The sequence below is a fragment of the Genypterus blacodes genome, unplaced genomic scaffold, assembly GCF_046128005.1.
Source record: "Genypterus blacodes isolate CSIRO-AG114 ecotype Tasmania unplaced genomic scaffold, CSIRO-AGI_Gbla_v1 ptg000056l_1, whole genome shotgun sequence".
Taxonomy (NCBI): domain Eukaryota; kingdom Metazoa; phylum Chordata; class Actinopteri; order Ophidiiformes; family Ophidiidae; genus Genypterus; species Genypterus blacodes.
In genome coordinates, this window is record NW_027466868.1 from 793595 (window position 1) to 817027 (window position 23433).

At 45.0% G+C, this 23433-nt stretch overlaps 1 protein-coding gene across 1 annotated transcript; it reads left to right on the plus strand.

Moving 5' to 3' along the window:
* The first annotated feature begins 14 nt into the window (after positions 1-14).
* Positions 15-23433, plus strand: LOC143002377 (gamma-aminobutyric acid receptor subunit beta-3-like). The gene is made up of 9 exons (XM_076152453.1): positions 15-94; positions 227-318; positions 459-526; positions 10622-10842; positions 13296-13378; positions 14459-14596; positions 17900-18052; positions 21423-21670; positions 23065-23433. The coding sequence occupies exons 1-9, from the start codon at positions 15-17 to the stop codon at positions 23431-23433; spliced, it is 1452 nt and encodes a 483-aa protein (XP_076008568.1).

The window sequence follows — 23433 nt, forward strand, 5'->3', positions numbered from 1 at the left end:
AAAAGCGAGCGGGGATGCTCGCTTTGCACAGAGCCCGTCAATTGCGCGTCCTGTCCGCGCTGGTTGTCGGTTCGATTGTCTGTTGCGCAAAGACGTGAGTTGCTTTTGTCGTTGTTGTTGTTGTTGTTGTTGTTCTTCTTCTTCTTGTTCTTGTTGTTGTTGTTGTTGTTTTAAAGCGGAGTCAAGGTTATCAAGGTGTCAAGGTGATCCTCTGTTGTCATTTCAGCGTCAATGAACCAGGCAACATGTCAATAGTGAAGGAGACGGTGGACAAGCTGCTGATGGGATACGACATCCGGCTGAGGCCAGACTTTGGAGGTATGTGACCCCCTTTAATCTTCCTGTCGCGCACCTGCAGGCAATGTCTCTTTATTTTTTGACGCTGTCCAAGTGTTGTGGTCAGGTGTAGAGGCATGGGTCCATTCCCTTACACATCTTCTGCATTTGACCTCTTCCAGGTGCTCCTGTGGCAGTTGGGATGAGCATAGACGTGGCCAGCATTGACATGGTCTCGGAAGTCAACATGGTGAGTGAACGACCTAGGAATCCTGAATTGTGTGTCTCTGTCCTGGCCTCTTCATGTAGGAATTGACTTCACCCTTTAGTTTCTTCAGCTCGCCGTAGTGGGAAGTGCTGATGTGAAGCCAGTTTCTCCTCTCAGGCCATTATGTGATGGTGAGAGGGATGGGCTGCGTTTCCTGTAAGCATCTCAAAGCAATAAAATACCCTTATACCATAGACTTACAGTGCTATAGTGTTACCTTACGTATACGAAACGCTCAGTCTGGGTGTAAGAATAGCAACCTTAATGCAATTCCTGCTGCTGTATGCTGGCATTGGAGAGCTCTGTGGACTGATAGCGTTAATAATGTGATATAGGTGAGAGCTGCAGCGTTATATGCAGATACACACATATCACACACATGTTCTGATGCTCTCAAAGTGAAAAGACAAACCCTACAAAACACTCCGAGCTGCCTGAATAATACTAATGCAACAGGCACTTAGAGAGCAAACCTGTACGGCAAGGCAAAAACCTTTCTCTGTAAAGAGTTGCCATAACAACTAGCTCTCTAATGTTTGACTTTTATAATCTAATGTCTTTGACCTTGAAAACCTCGACAGAACACTTAGGAGATATTGATGGAAATAAAGATTATCCATTGAGCTTTGTAGCTATTGAAGATACTCTTTGGAACTGTTGTGAATTTACTGAATCTACTAAGCACTGGGCTATGCCTGGATAAATACTGTATTTCTGTGGAAATTGTAGTAATTCAGCTGCAAATCCAATTGGAGGGTTCAGTGCTATGGTTTGGCAGGCCGCCCTTGGTCTCTCTGCTATTATCTATTGGTAAAATAATGTCAACACAGGACAAGCAGACTGAGTGGTTATCTATGGCTGGAAAATGTTCTAAAAGCTTCAAAATGTTTATCTAGATCCACCTCAAAATCTACAATAAAGTTCCTTGGATCATGACCTACCTCTGCACTCGAAATTGCAATAACTCACCCGTGACCCTTTGACTTATCTTGCTAACATATACACACACCCACAGACACACATACACATACACACACTAACCCTCCGTGGCAGAGGTAATAATCGTCCTATAATGCATTGACAGTAAGATCAAACGTTAGCTTTCACTGCTGTGCTTGTTAACCCCGTGAGCTACAGTTAACAGCGTGCAGGGGTGTCCTCCCCAGAGGCACCGGGAGCAGACAGCGACTGGGAACGCTGATGTGATTTCCTAATTTGCGAGGCGGATGCTGTTTACATGTGTCAACACGTACGCATGCAAGTACACTAACTTCAGGCTGTTACATCGGCTCGGGGGGAAGAGGGTGAGCCTGAAAATATCCCCGGCACGCCCAGCAATGACCCAAATGAGGCAAAGTGATCAAATTAAATCACGCAATGAAATGGTTTTCACTTGAAAAAATTGGAAAATTTTAAACCATGTAAACCAGAGGCACTGTCTCACCTCATTGACGGAATTCACATTTTGCTCTGAGAAAATGTGATTTTAGCAGTTAAATCCCAGATTGAATGACCTGCCCGGGTGGATATTGTTTTGCCGTGTAATTGGTTTGGATCCAGGCTATGAAACACAGACTCCAGATCAACGTCCTCTGCTCTGATACGTTTCATGCTCCATTGCCCGTGTAGGTGTAACCATTACGGGTTTATTAGATATGATGGCTGGCGAAGCCTCGGAGGGTGAAGCTGCAAAATCGCTGCTGTCGCCTTGAGTCAAATTCAGGTCAGCCAGGGAGCTCAGCGAGCACTTTCACCATCAGAATGCACAGAAAATAATTGTATTCGTATTATCTGTGTGCACCTGTGGGGGAATAGCTCAGATTTTAGTGCCTGTACTCTATCTGATGTATGTGAGCAAGTGTGTGTGTGAGCGAGTGTTTGTGTGAGTGAGGGTGTCAGGAGGTGCTGATCAATACTAATGACTCAATGATTAGTTCACCAGGTGATGCTTGGCTTTCAAATAGACCTTCCGGGCACTGCGCTCCGCTTTGGAACAGCAGCTTCTAGTCTCTGCGTTGTAGGACCCTCCAACCTGCCAGATCCTCTATGATCTGAAATGTTCAGCCAAGCAAGCTAACGTGAATATATTCACCACGGAGGAGCTGATCGACCAGGGAGGCCTACAGCTGAGATCACACTTCAGCTGATAATTAATTAGGTTGCCACAGATGCGCCGTGGGGTTTGCACATGTGTCTGCGCTTGTTAGATGGGCAATTTTTGGTCGTAATCCGGCCAATCATGCTTTGTTGTTTCTGCTCGAGCGGTTTGACATTTGGTGGAGTTCGCCTTTTTATCCAACCCGAGGTTACAGTGGCACGTTGGGGCTCCAGTGGGAGCGGGAGAATGAATCCTTTTGTCCTGACAGTGACAGCACCATACTTTATCCATTTAACAACACTAAACAGCGCGGCCCTGATAAATGGTGCCCTTCCTCTCTCTGTTTTCCACTCCGTCTGCCCGTTTCCCCTCTTCCCACTACGAGCAGCCTATATCCCAACCAATAGAACCCATTTCTCCGGTCTATTCGGAGCACCTGAAAGCATAATGGCCGAACAATATTCAAAGTTGAGGGTTTATTGTGACAGCGCGCCCAAGTGTGCTGAAATCAAGGGTTGGATCTTGCTCAGTGTCGTTCTGCGAGGAACACAGTTTTGCTGATGAAGAGAAAACAAACTGCCAGATTTCAGCATGTGGCTTGTTGTGATGTTCTCTCCCTCTACAAAGAGGGAAAGGAACAAACTGTGACAAACATTTATCATTGTGGTTTTTTGATCAAAGTTTCTCCTCCTGGTGCAGTTTTACTGTAAGAATAACATTGACGGAAGAGGGAAAACAAACTGTATGGATTTTGCTGAGGTTTGAGGTCAGGGCCTTAGGAAGGAATAGGAAGTCAATAGAACCTTCTCACATCTATGTACCAATGGGTAGGTGCATTAGTTATTAGTGACAGTTACCCGCCTCAGACCCAAGTAACGTTCCAGGGACATATGCCGGGAAGATTTCCAGAAGCAACTACACAATATTGAAAGAAATGTCTCAGCAATTGGACTGATTCGGAAATCTGGGAGCTTCAGAGGATGAAAGAACTGAATCAAAGGAAGGGTTGGAGCCACATCTGACCTTATTCTTCATCTTCCTCATTCTGTACATATTGATAATTGGCAAAAGAACATTCCAGCAGCAGGTTGCCCTGCTTTTGCTCTGGGTGTTTGATTCTTTGCTCTATTCTAGCTTCGTTCGAAGTCAGCACTAGATTGTTTCTGAAAACAAGTGTGCTGGTCCTCGCAGTGTTCTTGCAGTTCAGAACACAACATGCAAGCAATCAGTAGATCAAGAGAGGGGAGAGGGAGAGAGGGGCAGCGCCAGATCTAAAGATTTATTGAACAGCCAAGAGAAGAGGACAGAGAGGAAGAAAGCCATGGATCAAAGGTCTGAGAAATCCAGTGAGAGAGAGAGGGAGGGGAGGGGGGGGATGTAGGGAAGTTGATCGAAATATTTCCGGAGCGAGCGGGCGAGTAGCAGCATCTGGCTCGTCCACAAACCCCACCTGCCACGGCGATGCCTCAGCGGCGAGCGAACTGTCTGCGGGAGAACGCGTTAATCACCTCTGAGGCCGGTCTGCTGACGAGGAAACGCACGCTGGGACGAGATCAGAGCAAGGCGAATTTGATGAGGCGCATATCGGAACAATGTTTATTCATAATTGTGTTGCTACAGGCTACGTGTGCTAACCTGGGAAGGAGGAGGAAGGACTGTGTTAATGTACTGCTTTTTGGTTTGTGTGAAGATGACGCTCAAATGTGTATTCATCTATTTTAGGGAAAGTTTGTGTGTGTTTTTCCTCATTTCAACATAAGGAAACAGTCAGAGTCTGCACTGTTGCAGCAACAGCCTGTGAACGCTCGTCATCCGTACACCCACGGCCGCATGTGGGTGTCAGAGAGAAAGAGGGAAAAAAATCTGTCATTATGGAGAGGTGAAAAGATCTCTGCCTCTCCTTCTCCAAATGTTCCTGCTGCCCGTTTGCTGTTTTGTATTCTGCTGGTTTCTGTCTCTGCTTTGTGTTGCTTCTGAGGCTGTGTTTGGCACTGATCTCAGTTGATTTAGGATATAAATAAACAAGAACGTATAAGAATTAAGAAAGAAAAATATAATCGCCCTATTAATCAATCATCTGCTCCTCTCCCACAGGGATTAAGGTTACTGGTTTAAGCATCAAGACTTGAAAAGATGAAGTATATATAAGAATGAAGTACATTAACAAATTTGCCAGCTTCTATCTACAAACTAGCATTGCGGCTACAAACTTAGCATTGTCTAGACGAGTTGTGTTTTCCAACTGACAACCGACAAGACATCAACATTAACATCCTGAACAACGTCCAATATGTTGCATTTCACAAATAATGATAGAAATGTCTCAGCTTGTCATTTTAACTCTCAATAGGCTGCTACTTTGCATCTTGCTAGTAGTTTCAACCCTTGTTTATGGCTAGGCTAGCTGCTAGGCCAGAATAAGGTCTCATTTGGTGATTACTGTATCAAGGTAGAACTTACTACAGATGCAATCAGATGAGCGTGGCGTGGCCTTTATACGATAGTAATAACTACACATGAAAAGGAATTATAAATTAATTATAACTGACGTTATACTCATCAGAGGATAACGAAATGTGAGACACCACAGAAATTTTAGTTTGACGTGAATATCTTAACCGTTTCCTCAGAAAGTTGTGTTCCTGAGACATTTTACCCCTAAAAAATGTATAATGCAAAATAAACTCTGACGCATTCATACATCATCTGTCTGACCCTGAATGTGCCACAGTCACCAAGGTAACCGCCGGCGTGAAATCAATCTTAAGATCAGACGTTGCCCGTGCACTTTAACCACGCCATCCTAATTATCCTGTATTGATGTTACAGCTATGAAGAAACAGAGCATGCCCGCTCTCCACGCTGCCAGCGTGGCTTAATATACCCACACGTCTTCTATCCGGCATCCGGCTTCCTGCCTGATGGAAAGTAATTGGCCTCAGGAGAGAGCGCGCTGTAGGATGTTCGCCAAGTACCGGAGCGAGGAGAGCGGGCACTTCCTGGTTTGCAGTGCCAGCCGCGTAACCAGCAGAAGGGAATGTCAAAGGGGGGGGGGGATTCCCGTTCTACTTCTTCTAACTCTACGCTTCCCTTCACTGCCTCGTGATGATAGGTACACCTTTAAGATGATGCACGTTCTGGCCTGGGGAATATTACTAACTGACAGGCGCTGCTGACCTCCTTTCCCTCCTCAGCAGCTGTTATGTTGAAGCAGATGGGGGGGTGCAGGTAAACTCTGAACCAGATTTATGATGGATGTCGCACCGAACATACGCAGATATGAGTCTTACCAAAGTAAACGGAAAGATCTCTGCACATATGAAACGGGACACGAGGCCTCAGGAGATCGATCAAAGTAGTCAATTTCCAAGTGATCAATTTCAAAGTGACCGATTTCACATTGATGTAATGTTTCTTACAGTGTATCACCTTCTTCATCAACCGGTATTACACAAGTATTGCAAGTCTTGAAGCTTCTAACTTAAACTACTCTCTGCAGTCGCAGGTGATTTTAAAAATAACGTAGCTTTTCTAGTGACTTAGTATTTCCTTTCCACAAGTTGCAGTACAGCTGCCAACTAATTACAAACAAAGTTTTACCAGTAGCTTGACAGTTGCGCAAGAATCTTTTTTCAAGCTCCATTTCATGCTATAGCTACAGGTGAGGGAGCTAGAGGGAGAGAGAGAGAGGGGGAGTTTAATATACACAACTAGACGAGAACCTAACATCCTCTCTATAATAACGAGGCTAAGCTGCACGTCTGCTGCAGCGATACAACTTGTGTAAGTGCAATATTTAATATACACAATCACTGTTTGCCACCTGCTGCCCCCCTCTCTCTTTCTTCCTCTTCCTTGTTATGAAGCAATGCATCAAGCAATATTAGACATTGAGGAAATTATCCAATATATTGAAGGCCAACAGTGCCATTTAGAGGGGAAAACTCGATTTAGTCGCCTCCTTGTGTTTTTGTTCTCAATAAGGGACAGAGCTATTTTTACAATTCTATAGCAGCAGAAGTGGGTGGGGGGTGTCGGGGGGTAGGAACTCACACAGGGATTCCCCCGCACTGCGGTGATATGCCGCCTCCGGGCAATCCGGAGGGAGCGCACCGAAAATTACATTGAAGTGACTCAAATTGCCTCAGCGAATGGGGGTTCATATGCAGTACACAGTGATTACATATCGCATCATCGTTTTTCTCTCCTGCAACCAAAATGAGAAGTTCAGCCAGGAGGACTCGTCCATTTATTTTTCATGTCGGCGTCGCCCACAGCGACTTTGATTTGTGGCAGATGTATTGATCACATCAAGGGCAGCGGGAGTTCAACTTGCTATTAACGCGTTTCCGTTTCTGTACTGGTGGCGTTTGCGACGATGAGGCATGGCGAGCAGTTTGGTAAACAAGAGCATATGCAAGGGACAGACGACATATGCTACATGACAAACAACGTTAGCGGGATATTTGCTCGATACTCAGGGCATCGAGACGTAGCAGTTGGCGTGGCTCAAGTACAGAAACAGACAGAGAGCTAGAGCTTAAAACAAATGTGGGTCAATTCACTGCCAAACCTCTGCTTATCTGAATTCTCACACACGCTTGAATGAAAGCGATTATCCAGTCGAGCTAATTGAATAATTGAGGGTTGCTGGAAATTGTTTCAACTGGTCATTATCTCCCACAAAAAGCATGCGGTTGTGTGAGAGTTTGGGGATTTGTGTGCTGTAGGAAGTGGGAGCGGTGTCAATAATTCATAATCTGTAGTCCTAGTTCATAGAGAGCATGAGCCCACCTACTAAAAAAATAGTTCCAGGGCAGGTAATGCAGTCATCTGGAATTCATTTTGATTGCCTGCATGTATGATTGATGAGGATTCCTTGGCCGTGTGTTTGTTCAGGGCTACACGGTTAATTTAAATCATTTATGTCTTTGGAGGTGCGTGTGTGTGCCTGTGTGTGTGTGTGTGTGTGTGTGTGTGTGTGTGTGTCTGATTCCCACCCGCTGACACTCTGGCTGAAGATGGAAATGCATACCTAAAAGCGTGATAGGAGGAGGAGGAGGAGGAGGAGGTGGCGCGATTGGGTCAAAACGACACATCAAGAGGGAGATCCATTGTTTGCGGGGGATTGATGGAGAGTAAAGTTACAGTGGTAATGGAGGAGCGGAGAAAGCCAGGTCTACTCATTCATACAGCAAATTACATTTCCACACACTGTCATCAATCCACTTCACGGTGACTGATGCTGCATTCCGCCCCTTGATGTCACAGCATCCTGGAGGCTGGCGAGGTGTTGTTCATGTATAGCATGAGCCAAAATAACGCTTAACTGTGACTCCATGTGAACGCAGACATCTTAATCATCCCGGCTACGTTTGGTAAATTAGGCGGATAACAGCAAAGTAATTCAAACCACCATGACCTTTTCATAACTGCCAGTCTTTAGTTGTAGTTTTTACTCCATGTCTTGTAGATTGATTGATTTCAAGGCTGTCTTCAGTGGTTATGTATTCATATTCATATGCTGCACAGCGATGTGGGGCACCACATGTTCATCACGAGTCATAATTAAAAAACCCTCTTGAAAGAAATCTACTTATTCATTTCTGTGTGCTGAGGCAGGAGTGATATATTAACAAGCCAATATTGATTTTTGATTAATCACACATTACTCTCTCTATCTTTAGGACTAATTTATTGATTGCTAATTTTCCTTATCCGAAATGTAATATATCTGTTATCTTACATGCAATTTTAGTATTGTACTGTTTGAAAGTGGTGCATCATTATGATTATGCACATAGGATTTGACCAATTTGACCAAGTTGAGGATGTGTTGCTGTGTTTATGTACAAAAACAGGAAGTTACTTATCACTAATTAAAGGTCTCAGGACCTCAAAAAATATAATTTAATACATGAATATTAAATGCAGAGATATACTGGGCAACAACAGCACCAGATATCCTGAACATTGGCCCTTTGCTTTGCACGGCAATGGCAGCACGCCCCCAAACCCAGAGTGGCCCTATAGGAGCAGCAGGCCACCAAACCTTCCACTATAGATTCATGGCCCAGGGCCAGTGAGCTTTCCCTCTCATGCTGTGTCACCAATCTGTATCCTGTGTTGGCTAAGATCTCCCCTGTGTGCTAACCAGACCTGTGAAAATATTCAATGAACATGAAGTGTGAGTAAAAATAAAGGAATTCATAATTACAGAGCTGCGCTAGATCAAACTTGATCAAACGGATGAATGCGTCTCCTAAAACTGTCAAGCACTGGAATTAGCATATTTGCATAATTGCATTCTGTCTTAGTTATGTGGAAATTCAGCACCTCAATCCAACACTTTCAGACCGAGCAAAGAGGCAAATATCTCCCTCGGTTACATAACGAATGCAGCACACATTAACATTTTGTGGAGGTCAGTGCCTGTTTTAATCTTCATTCTTTCCTCGTTTGGTGTGAACCTCTATGTGAAATAAATAAACTGCGGCACCAATGGACATCTGCGCCTCTGCCGGTGCCAGCTTGGTGCGGGGCTGGTTTCATTTCAACACCACAGCAGGCAGACTGGAGATCGTGGCATCGCCCAGAGAGAGAAGGAGAGAGAGAGTGAGAGAGAGACAGAGAGAGAGAGGCAGAACAGGGAGAGCACAGATTGTTAGCCCGGGTAAGTGGATTATGTGATATGGAAGGAGGGAGCGATTTTAGTTCAGCTGCACCATATCATCTATCTGAATTAAGCCAAACCAAAACCTTCCTATTTCTAAAATTACACTCCACTACAATGTTTTTACAAATTTTAAGGACTAATACTTTCCTCACACCTGTACTGTGACTAGTTTTTTCCAATGTGCAGCCTGTCAAGGTGCCAGGCAGGTGAGGCTGGCAAACTAACACAGTGAAGAACAAAGTGAAAAAAACAAAAGCTAGTCCGCTTGACAGTATTTTGAGCTGCTATATTCAGAACTGCTGTTCTAAATATAGCGAGTTATAAATAAAGCTTGTGATCAGCTGCCAGCTCAGTTAACGGGTTGCATGACCACATTTTATTATCAGGATAGACATTTAAATTTTGTGTCATGAAAAAATGAGAAACTGTTCCACCTATCAATAATTTGCAATCAACTAAAACCTGGGCTCACTGACAATCAATCACGTAACCAGCCAGGACTCGGCCTACACCTAAAACACAAGTCACTATTACTATTTGAAGTAGCGATGCCCCTTGTGGTTAATGACGGTACTTTTTGTGCAATCAAAGGTTTTCTCGAAGCAGATTCAACCAGTAGGCGGCGCTACATTGTTGTGATATTTTTTACAGAGTGCTTGATTAATGGATTCTATCAGGACTTAATGAAGATTGAAGCAACATTTCCAAAGTAACATTTAATAGCTTGAAAGATCCACGTCAAGAAAAAGGACAGAATCTGGGTTTCAACCATCTCATGAGTCACGACCAGCTTGGCTAAAACCTGCTCAGCATACAGCAGCCAACATAACAACAACCTGGCATACAACACATGACTGCGATAACATGCATGTGACTGAGGTAGCTTGACTCATCTAAAAAGAAATAATGTATATAAAAACCTTTTTGTGCCGTTAAAGTTCAATGTTGAAGCTTTGTGAATAACCGTGTCCTGAATGGAGAATAGAGTACAGTAGGATAAAGGAGAATATGGTGATATGTTTGGTGAATTAACCATGGAAATTTTCTACATGACTCAGCCTGCCCACTCACTGTTGTACAATAGAACATTACTGTACGGTTTACTGTAATCCCGGGAAGGGTGAGCAATGGCGCTTCTGAAAATTTGGCTGCAACTGTGAACCAGTTGGCCCACACTCTTTTCATCTTGTAGGATGTTGCGTCATGCAGCAGGAGAAAATTGTCTTTTCTCAGGGATGTCTACACGTTATAGTCTGTAGGACACATTGTCCTCTACTCTAACTCTTCCCCTTTGTGTCTGCAGGACTACACATTGACCATGTACTTCCAGCAGTACTGGAGGGACAAGCGTCTAGCCTACGTTGGTATTCCGTTAAACTTGACCCTGGACAACAGGGTTGCCGACCAGCTCTGGGTCCCTGACACCTACTTCCTCAACGACAAGAAATCCTTCGTCCATGGGGTCACGGTCAAGAACCGCATGATCCGTCTGCACCCGGATGGAACGGTGCTCTACGGCCTCAGGTTGATTCTCCTGTTAAGCTAAGATATGGAATGTTTGACTGATGACACTAAAGTCTGTTACAAATGTAGGGTATTAACCAACAAAGACCAGGAATGTCGAGGAAAATACCGCAAGCAAAAATCTCTCAGTTCAAGGGTAAAACTGCTATCTCACAGAGATACTGTGTCCCAAAACATTGCTTCCGTTTGGTGTTATTCATCATGAAGCTGGCACACTTCCCCTGAAGGCCACTGAGATTTGGAGGATTATGCGTTTTGCTTAACAGAGCAGGAGATTTTGTGGAAAGGCAGGACGTTCATGTCTCCATTTGGTTTCCATGTACTTCTAACACAAACTGGACCGTCTCATCAGCATGACAATGTGTAGTCAGTACTTGCGGTTATTTTTAACACGGCAGTCAGAGATCACGAACTGTGTGCAGGTTAGAAGGTAAATGAATGCAACGTTAAGCCTGCAGCTGCCGTTTGATATTTGTTTCATAAAGCCTTGTTTTGAATTTCCATTGATCTTTCAGACAGGCAGGTTCAGAAGACTTATTGTGACCTATGAATATGGATGCATGCTTTGAATTATTAGAGTGCAAAGCAAAGTGTGTGCGCTTGTTTGCATGCATACTTGCATGCTTGTGTGTGTGTGTGTGTGTGTGTGCGTATGTGTGTGCTCCTCATTCTACAGTCACACAGGCATGATTGTTTATGCAAGTGGAGTTCATAGCACTTAGCCTTATGGGCTACTTATAAACCTCTCAATGCATCCGAGAGATCAAAGGGAGAGGCAGATCTATGACGGTGGTGTTTGTGATAGGAGGCGTTACGTAAATGTAGGCCAGGTAGTGCCGGATTTAGATTCTGACGATATCAAAGTTGACGTTTATGTACGTTATTATAAAAAGGCTGAAATCATATGGACACTTTTATATGTATTTTATTTATAGAATGAAAATGTCATATAGTGGGAAAGAGGGAGAGAGAGAGAGAGAGAGAGAGAGAGAGAGTGCTCAAACGCACTATATATCAATGGTTCTCTAGCTGTGGTGCATGAAGTACGCTTGGTGGTAAGCAAAATTTAAAACACAACATCTCTCCTTAAGTTGCCATAACAACCAAAACCTACATGTCTGTGTCCATTTGGCTTTTATAATCTGAATATTTATAGACTGTTTGAACTTGAAAACCTCCCCACACTAACTTCAATGATCTCTCCATTGTCATTAGTTTAGGAGGTATGTGTAGAGCTGCTCTGGTTCTGGTTGAAGATATATTGAAACAGTTTGTACTTAACTGAATCAGCTCCATCTCAACCAGATGATGGCGGGAGTTGCATATGTGAAGCCCTTATAGGCACTCAGCTATGGATAAATATAGCTCCTATCTGAGGATGAGTTTCTGACCACCAGATCCAAATCCTACTGTACCACTGTTAGTCGCTGCTAGCATCTACCCAGTGTTAACACAGGACAAGCAGCCTGAATGGTTGTCTATGGTCTAAAGATAATGTTATATAATGATAAACCTCAAACCTTTCAAACTTTTATCCAGATATGCCTCTATACACACACACACACACACACGCACACGCACACACACACACACACACACACACACACACACACCTCCTCCTTTGCAGTGGTACTAATATAAATATGTAGGTCAAATGTGGGGATTCCACTAGAATCTTCCTGCAATGTGTCAAATGATCAATGTGGCATATTTAGAACTCTAAAAACGACACAGTAACTGCAGCACACTACAGTAATCAGAAGACCTTCAAATCTTAATGTTACTGTAATTGTAATTTTAGCCATGAAGTGTCATCACCTAATGAGTTTCTATAGTCTCATCTGAGTCTGAGCTGGATGCTGGTGGCTACCTGCCAAGCTGCAGGCTTTTAATCAGGCCAAGCTCAGCCTAAATCATTCTCCATTTGCATTTAATTCTGCCTTTTATTTTGACTGACTGATTGTCAATTGTTAAGGGATTCTTCCCCATGACCTGGTTCTGACGAGCAGGTTGTCAAACACATAATAGAGCCAAGACACCCTCTCTGGAGGTGATTCACTGATCCATATTCTAATTGTGGATAATGTTTCACAGTCTGCGTTTGACGTTGGTGGTGGTGGAATAATCTCATTTCAGATTACAACAGCCACCGGCTTTAAGTAATCTGAAGCCAACCAGAGAACTTGGAGACGAGACAAATGGACATTTAGCTCACCTTAATGCTTCACCATCTAATTGCATTTTCACACTTCCTTTTGTTTCCTTTATAAGTAACTGCAATAAGGTGATTCTTTGAAATGAGAATAACAAATCAGGTAAACCGGAATGATCCCCTTCCAAATTTCCCCTTCATGCATCCTTTTTGAGTAAAAGCAAATGAAATCATCCCCTCCATCTATCATTGTCTATACAGTTTGGGTCTAAATTGCATACATTCCTCTCCTGTCCGTCAGGATCACGACGACAGCGGCGTGTATGATGGATCTGAGGAGGTATCCCCTGGACGAGCAGAACTGCACTCTGGAGATTGAGAGCTGTAAGTACGAGGCTAATGCCTTTCACGCTGGCATGTGGCTCACAGCACAGAAAACAAACACAATATCAAACTTTGTTAGGTCAAATGTTTCTTTTGTGCGTTCATTCAGGGTCTGTTTTGAAGCATTTGCCTCGCGTTGTGCAAAAAACTGCTACCTCAGTGATAACCGACATAATTAGGTACTGTGAATTTAGAGCCCCTATCCTGTAAAGTCTGTTCTCTTCTGATTGGACATCTGATAACGACCTGCCAACAAACAGCAATGCGAGCCAAACACTCACTCGCAAGCGTCGTGCCCAGTGGGTGTCAGACTGCGACCTTAAGTAATATTTTGCCAGAAGTGAATAGAAACATAAACAGCGTCTTCATCACAAACATTACCTTAATGACATATGCAACAGTCTGCTCCCCTTTGGTTGATGCTAATGTTCTGTTGTTCATCATATCGCAGTGATTATCACTTTGAGCTCATCAGGACCCAGAGCCCTGCAGGGTTCATTCCAATCAGGCGCTGATTTACACCCAGCACGCCAGGTGAATGCAAATTAACACGCCGGCAGCGTGGAAAAAAACTGTTTAGCTCACGCGGATCTGGATCAATAACCAGTCATATTGATGCTGTTCCCGATGTTAGTAATGAGAAAGCACAGCTGCGGGTTTTTGGCTCTGGGATAACTACAGACAGTGCCAGTCCTAAATTAAACATGCATACTTATAGGGGCCCCCCATGATGCGTGGGGGGGAGTTCAGTCATTTTTAAAAATGATGACAAAATGTCTTAAATGTAGTAGATTATTTTGTCTTACTCGGGTCCTTATAATGTTAGGGCCGGCCCTGACTACAGACAAACAAAGTAAATTTGATTCTTCTGACAGTTTATTGAACTAAAGTGAACCCAACAATCTTCCAAAAGCAACTTCTGCTTCTTTGGAAGTGACTTCAAACATGTTTTCTTCCTCTCCTTCCCAAATGACAGCCCAGTTGGACGACTAACAACGCTGCATATCTCACGGTCTCCAGTGTTGCTCTGACAGATGGTTACACCTTGGTATGTGTGTTTGTGTGTGTCTACTTGTGCAGATGGCTACACCACGGACGACATCGAGTTCTACTGGAAGGGGGGCGAGTCGGCGGTGACGGGGGTGACACGCATTGAGCTTCCGCAGTTCTCCATCGTCGATTACAAGTTGGTGTCCAAAAACGTTGTCTTTTCCACAGGTAAATGCTCAGTAGTGTGCACTCCATTGCTGTTTTTAATGTCTTGTGTTGACCAGACCAGAGGATGTTACAGTTTAGATATTGTTAATGTTGAGTGTTGGCCTATTTTCAAAGTAATTATTTAGTCCATTTCGGAGCCCAGGCTTGATCTCATCTGTCTTGATCTTAAATCCTCAGAGTTTGTCAGTCCTCTCTAATTGGGTTGAAATGAGGAAATGTTCTGCCTTTGAAGTGTCCCTCAGCACCGTCACTGGAAGGACCTAAAATCTGCAGTAAACGCTGTGATTTACGGATCAAACTGAGTCCATGTCGGGCGAGTCTTGACCCCCAGAGGTGAAATGAGAACGATTTGTTTGGATCTTAGGGACTTAACAAGCTGACATTACCCAAACGTGGCTAGAGACAATCCAATATGTCTAATCAATCGATAGATATGACAGCAGCAATTTAATCTATTATTTATTTATTACGACGTACACAAAGCCAGCAGTGGTATCAGAGGGACAGCCAGGTAGAATTATCTCAACCGAGTCCCTAATCAACATTTATTGATCCAAAAAAAGAGAAAGGGAAGCTGAGTGTGCGCAACCTGTGTCATGCCATGGAAGTCCTTTACTGGTGTTACGAAACGCATCAATCAAGTGGTATTTATAGGTTCCTAATGGCCATTTTCTTTAGAGGAATTGCCTTCTTCTCCGAGGGCTGTTAGTCAAAGGGCAAAGGTGACAAATGGGGCAAAAACACATTAAGCCGTTTGTGCAAATGCTTAATATTCTGCATTCTCAGTAATAAACATTAAAACCACCATAATGTGTGCACAAGCAACATTAAAGTATTGTGTTTCCTAATGTAATGTTATTAGTACATTCTGGCCCAAGATACAGAACTTTATGGGCGCTCCCAAAGCAGCTGCCATATAATCTTGTCTGTGGAGACGCATTCACAGAGGCATTGTGGGTAAATAAAACCAGCATGACTTTTACGCGTTTCATCATTTCTTCCCAAAGTTGCGCTCAGGAGGAAGAGCCACGCCCACAGGCGGTAGATTGCTCCCCTGCTTGGCGTTTGGTTATTTTTAACGTCTCTAATGCGGATACACAGCGCAGCTTTATGTTCTCTCACTCTCATCTCACTCTTCCCACAATCGCTTCGAGAGCCTGGATGCATTACATTCTGCCCGTTAGTGTGTGTGAATGTGTGTGTGTGTCCATGCCTGCGACACGCGTGTATGTGCTAAGGCGAACACACCAGAATGCACTTGTTTGCGAGAAGCAGCACGTCCCCCGTGGGTGGCGACTATTAAAGTTTAGTGTCCAGCGGTCTGCTCCTGTGCTCCTGGCAGGAAGTGTGAAGCACATCAAAGGCTCCCCGCGAGGCCAGCTAATGACCAGGTTTCCTCCATTACATGTGCCGCTAGGCCCTCTCTCTCTCCCCCCTTCTATCTCGTGCTCCTTGGTTTTTTTACCCTTTGCTCCAACGGAATCCTGGCCGTCATATATTCATGCAGAATGAGGCCCGCGACGGCAATTATTCTCCTCTAAGCACACAAGCTGTCAAACATTATAGCCCGGGTCTTCAGAGAGGTGTCATGACAGCGGCTTGTGTCTAAAATGGTATGTTTTCACTCAGTGTGCACTCCAACATGCTAAACACAACAAGATGTTTTGAGTTGTCATCATCATCATCACCACCAATGTTTGAAAAAAACGGAATGATAAAGAAAATCCCGATTCTTTGACACAAAACAACCGAGTCCCTGAATTCCACTCAACAGGGAATTAAAAAAAACGCTCATCTCGTCCTCACCATCGTCTTCTCCTCCCTCTCCCTCTCACACATGGTGTTCCTCCCACTCACCGCTGTCGTTTGGCGTCGCAGTTACAGCCAGTTCTGGACGCCCACGTGCGAGCCAAACCTCGGCCTCCCTCTTTCCCAAAGCCGACTCCTGCAGCCTCTCGGGATTTCGGATAGAAGAGCTGCTGTTAAGGAAGGAACGGATTACTTTAGTCACCATATTCATTATGCCGTGTAAAGAATAGATAGAATTCCTTACAGCAATACTGCAAACTTGATTAATTATTCCAAAAACCAATACACAGAATTGTCCGGTTCATCATTGATTAATATGCAAAGTGGTTGTGACATAATAAGACGTGTGAACGAGCACACAGATGAAGAATTGCAATTATATGAAGTCCTCTCAGAGACTTTTTGACCTTCCCTTGATTGATCTTGTTCATTATCAAATTTGCGATTATTACCCGAGAGAAACAATCACACAGAAGCCTCGCAAATTTCGTTAACACATGGGCGAAATCAGATTTACAACAGAATTATTCATATAAATTCTGCCTGCATTTGCCATCGTGCTTTGTGAAAATGTAATATAAGAGATGTTTATTGCGATGTAAAATGCATGCTGAATCTTGATGAGTGCGTGTGTATGTTTGTCAGAGGGAGCGCAAACTGGGAATTTTGGCGTAATCACCTTGTGTTCTACTCCAATCTGGGGTAGAAATGAAATATGAATGGGAATAGCGGGCGTAACGAGCCATAGATTCATTCTGTAAAGACATATATGAGGGGTGGGGGGTGTGGGGGTCGTGATCAATCATGGATTGCCTTCATATATCAGAGGCGAGAGAATTCCAGCTCGGGGAGGAGCGATGGCGGGAAAGTGTCCTCGCAGCGGATCAGGCCGAGGCGGGTTTGAGATTTCTGACTTATGAAGCCTCAGAGGCGTCGCTGCCTGCATTTACAAAGCTATTATCCTGAGAGCGATGCTGAAACCTCCGGAATCATCCTATGAATTATGTAGGGGGAGGGAAATTAGTAAAACCCTCATAAAGAGATCTGCGGACATTTGTTCTATCGTCATCCTATACATTTTGTCACATCATGGTGAAATAGGGTTAGAGTGTGTGTGTGTGTGTGTGTGTGTGTGTGTGTGTGTGTGTGTGTGTGTGTGTGTGTGTGTGTGTGTGTGTGTGTGTGTGTGTGTGTGTGTGTGTGTGTGTGTGCGCGTGTGAGGGTGAGCGAGAGAGTGCTAGTGAGGAATTGTTGTTACCATGGCAATAAATCCGACCCATGCCGTCGGTGTTGTCATGGAAACTGAAATAAAAACAGTGTCCCTGTGTGCTCCTTGGGATATTACAGTTTTTGGATGAATTTGACCTCCGGTTGCATTTTTGTCCAGTTGACTTCACACACGTTTAGTTGATTGACCGCGACATTGTCGTCCAAACAGCTGATGCAAAACTCTCACCGTACCTTTACCATGTGGCTTCTTTCCCCCCCCCGCAGGTGCCTATCCACGACTGTCCCTGAGCTTCAAGCTGAAGAGGAACATCGGCTACTTCATCCTGCAGACGTACATGCCGTCCATCCTGATTACCATCCTCTCCTGGGTCTCCTTCTGGATAAACTATGACGCATCTGCGGCCCGAGTGGCTTTAGGTGAGGGGCAACTCATGGAGATTTCACTCTGGGAATTTGTGGGGCAAAGGGACAAACATCGTCTGAGGAAAATACAGCACATGAAGAATCTGGGTCAGATCTTCTTCTGTCTGTCTGCAGAGACCTCTTATACTGGCTCTGATCAATCACCTGTCCGTCAAACCCACCGGCTGGTATCCATCACTCAGCTGTTTCCACTCAGCAATCACTGGCACTCCGTTACTGAACTCTGTCCAACTTTATGTTCATGGATCCTTGTTTCACACTCAACAACCCATAGAAGAAAGTACATGAAAATACAGGTTATCACACGGATTAGGTCAAGGAAATACATATATATATATACACACGTTGAAAATACATATGTAAGACAGTAGAAGAAGAAGAGAGTGGCTGTGTGTGTGTGTGTGTGAATGTGGTTGCTGCGAAGCCTCTGAGAGCTATAAATACACTGTGACGTTAATGAGCGTAATTACCAATCAAAAGTTATGGTTGAGGGCCGCTCATCTGTGGGGGCTCTAGCTCGCTTGATGTGGAGCTCTGGCGAAAATGAGCGCGACCACTGCCTGGCTCCAGGTTTTGGCCATGGGATCATCTTAACTCACACAGCAGAACACCCAGCTCATTTGCGCTTGGAATGGGCTTCCTTTTCGTTAATATCCGGTCATTACCATATTCCTTTGTGTGTGTGTGTTTGGGAGTGTGAAGTACTGCTCACTGCAATATCCGGCGTGTGGCTCCACACCAGAGGCAACACGAGGTCCACTCGCTGTGCTCCTGATGGATCGTTACAGGCTTTCAGCAGGTTACCTCAACGGGGAGGTGTGTGTGTGTGTGTGTGTGTGTGTGTGTGTGTGTGTGTGTGTGTGTGCGCGCGGCAAATCTGCCAGTAAGAGCAGTGTAACGATCACAGAGAAATCAATTTTAAGGAGGCAGAAGGCAAACAATTGAATTGTTTGAAGGAGAATCTCATTTTCTTGAGCGTTTTTGAAGGATCGCAAAGTTACAAATGACATGCCGGTGCTTTAATGTGGTCTAAACCCATTTTCGACAGTCGCGCCCTTCATTCATAATTGCATTAGAGGACCTGTCAAGGTATGAGCGTTAGCTGTAATTGGTAGGGGGGCGCTGGTAACGTAATAGAAGATGCAAGTTTGAGTTTGCTGCCGTGCATGCTGATCACATCGCAGACAGTTTGTGCCATCTGCCCGTAATGAAACAAAAAGCTTTTTAAGTAATTTACGGCTACGCTACACGCTGCATTTTATTCTTTACAGTGTTGAGTTGCTGCTAATAGCCGATTGGCTTCTGATTATAGGACATTTGATTGCAGTGGGTCTTTGTTCCGGCTGTTACGGTGGAATATAGATGGAGAGACGACGGAGAGAAGGAGAGGGGGGGAGGGGACAGATAGATAGAGGTGCCATGCGACGGGAGAGGGAAACCGCGAAATGATGGCGGGATCGGGGCGAGAGGGAAAATTACAAGCGAGCAGGAGGAGAGATAAGAGGAGGAGAGGCTGCAGAGCAGACAGAGAGGGAGAGGGCAATGGGGAGAGATAGAGAGAGAGAGAGAGAGAGAGAGAGAGAGAGAGAGAGAGAGAGAGAGAGAGAGAGAGAGAAACCCCATAAAAACTATATTTCTCCCTGGAGAGTCGAGCGGCGTGATGAAAAAGGAGGAAGGCCCAAAGGCGTAGGGGTGCTTTGATTAAATTGTCCGAACAGGGAGTTGGAACTGAGGTAACGCGGGGGGGGGATAGGCATGGACAGAGGGATGGCGTGTGTGTGTTGCAGTGGGGGGGGGGGGGGGGGCGTGAAGGACAGAGAGTAATGGCATGGCTGAGAGAAGGCCGATAAAGAACGAGGCTGTCGTTAAGCAAAGAGGGAAAGAAACACAGATCACACCGTCCAATGGAGAGCCGAAGGTGTAGGGAGCGAGCATGCACGACGGGTGCACACTCTCACCTGCTCGTTTCCGTGATGACACGCGTGCACGCACACACACACACACTCACGCACACAGGAACAGTGTTGGCCTTGTAATGTGCCGATAAATCACACAAAGGGCCAGATTGACCTTAGCTCCCCCTCCCCCTCGCTGCTCCATGTCTCTTCGCTGTACTTTATGACACACACACACACACACACACACACACACACACACACACAGACACACACACACAGCCCAATGCTTCGTCTTTGTCGTTGCACGAGCGACCTGGCTACTGATAGGCTCCATTTATTTCCAGTAGGGGCAGATAAAACAGGAGAGATGTATCTGTCACATATCTGTAACAAGATAAGATTTAACGTTATTGCCTCGCTCGAGGTCTGGCCCAGCAACACCCGAGGTGCGTGTGTGTGTACAGGCGAGGCGTGTGTTTATTTGCTGTAAATTGACACCACATAAAATGTATCAAAGCCCGGTCAATTCAATTCCTGTCATCTTTTTTTTTCCTCTGTCTGTCTCTGTCTCTCAGTGTGTCTCGTTGTCACACAAACGCACACGCACACACCCACACATACGAGCGAGACGCGAAGGTGCCTTTCTGGAAATACCAGGAGATAGCGAGTAACTGCGGCGTTCGCTCTGTACCCCCAATGGGTAAGGTTACTAAGAGCTGCAGGCGAGATACACGACACACTATTCTAATGAGTTATTTCAGTGTGGCAACCAAGGGGCAGGCAGACCTTTGCATTTCAATGAAGCAGAGGTTACACACTCCACTATTAGAGCACGTGTGTGTGTGTGTGTGTGTGTGTGTGTGTGTGTGTGTGTGTGTTGTCCACGCCAGTACGACTGCACACGTAAATGTGAAATCAAGCATCAAAGTGTAAACGCTTTCACTCCGGCGCTGCGATTCCACTCCTAGAGTAATGACCTCTTCCAGAAGGCTGTGGCTCCTCTTCTTCTCAACTGGTTAAAGAAATAACGATAGAACAAACAAACGTGTTAGGGGCTAGTTTCTATAGCAACACCTCAGACAGCTGTTGGGAGATTTCTCTTAAAGAGACTCCAGAGGTCAGGGACGAGATATGCAGCATCTGCCCAGAACAGTGAAATGCTCCTTTAGGACAGGATCCCGGCAAAACGGGTTTGAAGCTGTTGGTTAAGGAGTCAGATTTAGCACAGAAGATTAAATCTCCACAACAGGAGAAGAGGTAACGACGAGATGAACGTAGCCTGCCATGAATGCGCATTTGTGTACCAAGGAGAGTTTTGCGTAGTCAATCTCCCTGTTGCTCTCTCAAAATAAGCTGCATTCATCATGATAAATATGCAACAATTTTCCTATTTGAAAGTGTTGATGTATCAGTCGTGACCCATGCGATGTGTAAATGACCCCCACTCTTCAATTTCCTCCTCGAAGGGATCACCACGGTGCTCACCATGACCACCATCAACACCCACCTGAGGGAGACGCTGCCCAAGATCCCCTACGTGAAGGCCATCGACATGTACCTAATGGGCTGCTTCGTCATGGTCTTCCTCGCCCTGCTGGAGTACGCCTTCGTCAACTACATCTTCTTTGGCAGGGGCCCGCAGATGCAGAAGAAGCTCGCAGAGAAGGCCGAGAAGGCCAACAATGAGAGGACCGCCAAGTATGATGCGGCGAGGGTGAGTCGGGATTTGCTTGGATCGTTCTAGAGAACCATACGAGTGATGTTTAGATTAGATTCAGATGAGATTGTAATTAACTTTGTCCCCTAAAAGGTGTGCAAAATTTAACTACATTATTCAGATATTTGCACCCCGAGGCTTTGGCAGCCTAAATACCTTCTCCATTTCCAGTTAAATGTGGCTGAATGTTTCCATCTTCTCAGGAGGCAGGTAGTAGGACCGCATCCCTAAAACGGTCCAATCAGGTTAAAGGCCTTCGCCACTCACGCTCGGTGAGTTCTTGAACCGTGGGACTCTTCAGTGTCGAGTCGAATCCGCCATCGCTATCAGCCGACATGGATGTGTCTCTTTTCTTTTCCCTCATCCATGGAACAAATGTGGCCGCTGCAGACATTTCCATCACATCGCCATAAACTCAAGAGTTTCCATGCCGACTTCCTCGACTTTCTCCACTGTGAACAACTTTTGTCCCCTGCATTGAAATGGCACTCAACGCAGACTCCCCGTTGTGCAGTTGGTGTTTCAGATGCGATCTTTGTTTTGCGACCCTCAGAATGCATGTTTGCATTTTGAAATCACCTTCTTTAAAACAAAATCTTTGACAAAGCCACCGCAGAAGTCCACCACTTTGCCTTATACACCCAAAACAAACTCTGAATACAAGTAAAACTGTATTTTTTAAAAACACATTAAGGGATTGTTAGCTCACAGATTTCAGCTATAACAGTTATCCTCCAAAATCATTTACTCTGCAGTAAACACCAATAACCTGGAGATGAATAAGGGAAAAGTTGGACTTCCACAGTAGCTACATTTGCATGAATGATCACCATTCTCTGTTATCGTTGACTTGTTTGTTGCACACAAATCGCAGGCATGTACTGTGTTGTATTGGATCGAAATGATTATTGATTACAGAGATTGTCTTCGTTAAAACTTCAACTAATGAATTTCATAGACACTTCCATTTATCTGTAATTGTGTCAGTCAATACTTTCATCTTTATCGGCCAATCCGGTTCTAGGTGATGTGTGGGAAAGGTTTGTATGGTTTATGTGGTTTTCACGTGTTTGTGAAGTAAAACACTGTTGTGCAACATTGGAAGCCGTTTTCAAGCGTTTTGGCACCAACCTTAACTTTGAAACGAGTGTAATCCCGGCCTAAAACGCATCAGACTTACAATGCCCCGCTGTTGCCATGGCAAATCACCACTTTCTTCAGCACTGCCACACAAAGACAATGCTTGACTCCATGACAACCACACTGCATGGTTCTTTACCCGAGTGCACAGAGGGAAAAAGCCTTAAAAGTTTAGCGTCCGTCTCCAGTCATTCCGTTTTCTGCTGCTCATAATGACCTTAATTAACTCTCTCATCTCTCCATCACTTCAGGCGGAACCTCACGCCCACGGGAACATCCTGCTCACCACCCTGGAGATCCACAACGAAGTGGCGGGCACTGAGATCACCACCAGCTTGGCAGACATTAGGAACTCTCAGTCCATGGTGCAGCTGGACAGCACGGCATCGTCGCACATCCAGTACCGCAAGCAGAGCGGCGGGGTCGGCCCACGCTCGACCAGCCGCCAGTCCTTGGACCGCGCCGCCCAGAAGCGGAGCCGCCTGCGGAGACGGTCTTCCCAGCTCAAAATCAAAATCCCAGACCTGACGGATGTGAACGCCATCGACCGCTGGTCCCGGATCGTGTTCCCCTCCGTTTTCTCACTGTTCAATCTCGTCTACTGGCTCTACTACGTCTGA

Excerpts from the sequence above, each read along its gene's own strand:
- LOC143002377 (XM_076152453.1), top strand. The coding sequence starts at position 15 with ATGCTCGCTTTGCACAGAGCCCGTCAATTGCGCGTCCTGTCCGCGCTG. Across the intron at positions 527-10,621 it reads TGGTCTCGGAAGTCAACATG|GACTACACATTGACCATGTA; the intron begins GTGAGTGAACGA and ends TTGTGTCTGCAG. Across the intron at positions 13,379-14,458 it reads CACTCTGGAGATTGAGAGCT|ATGGCTACACCACGGACGAC; the intron begins GTAAGTACGAGG and ends CTACTTGTGCAG.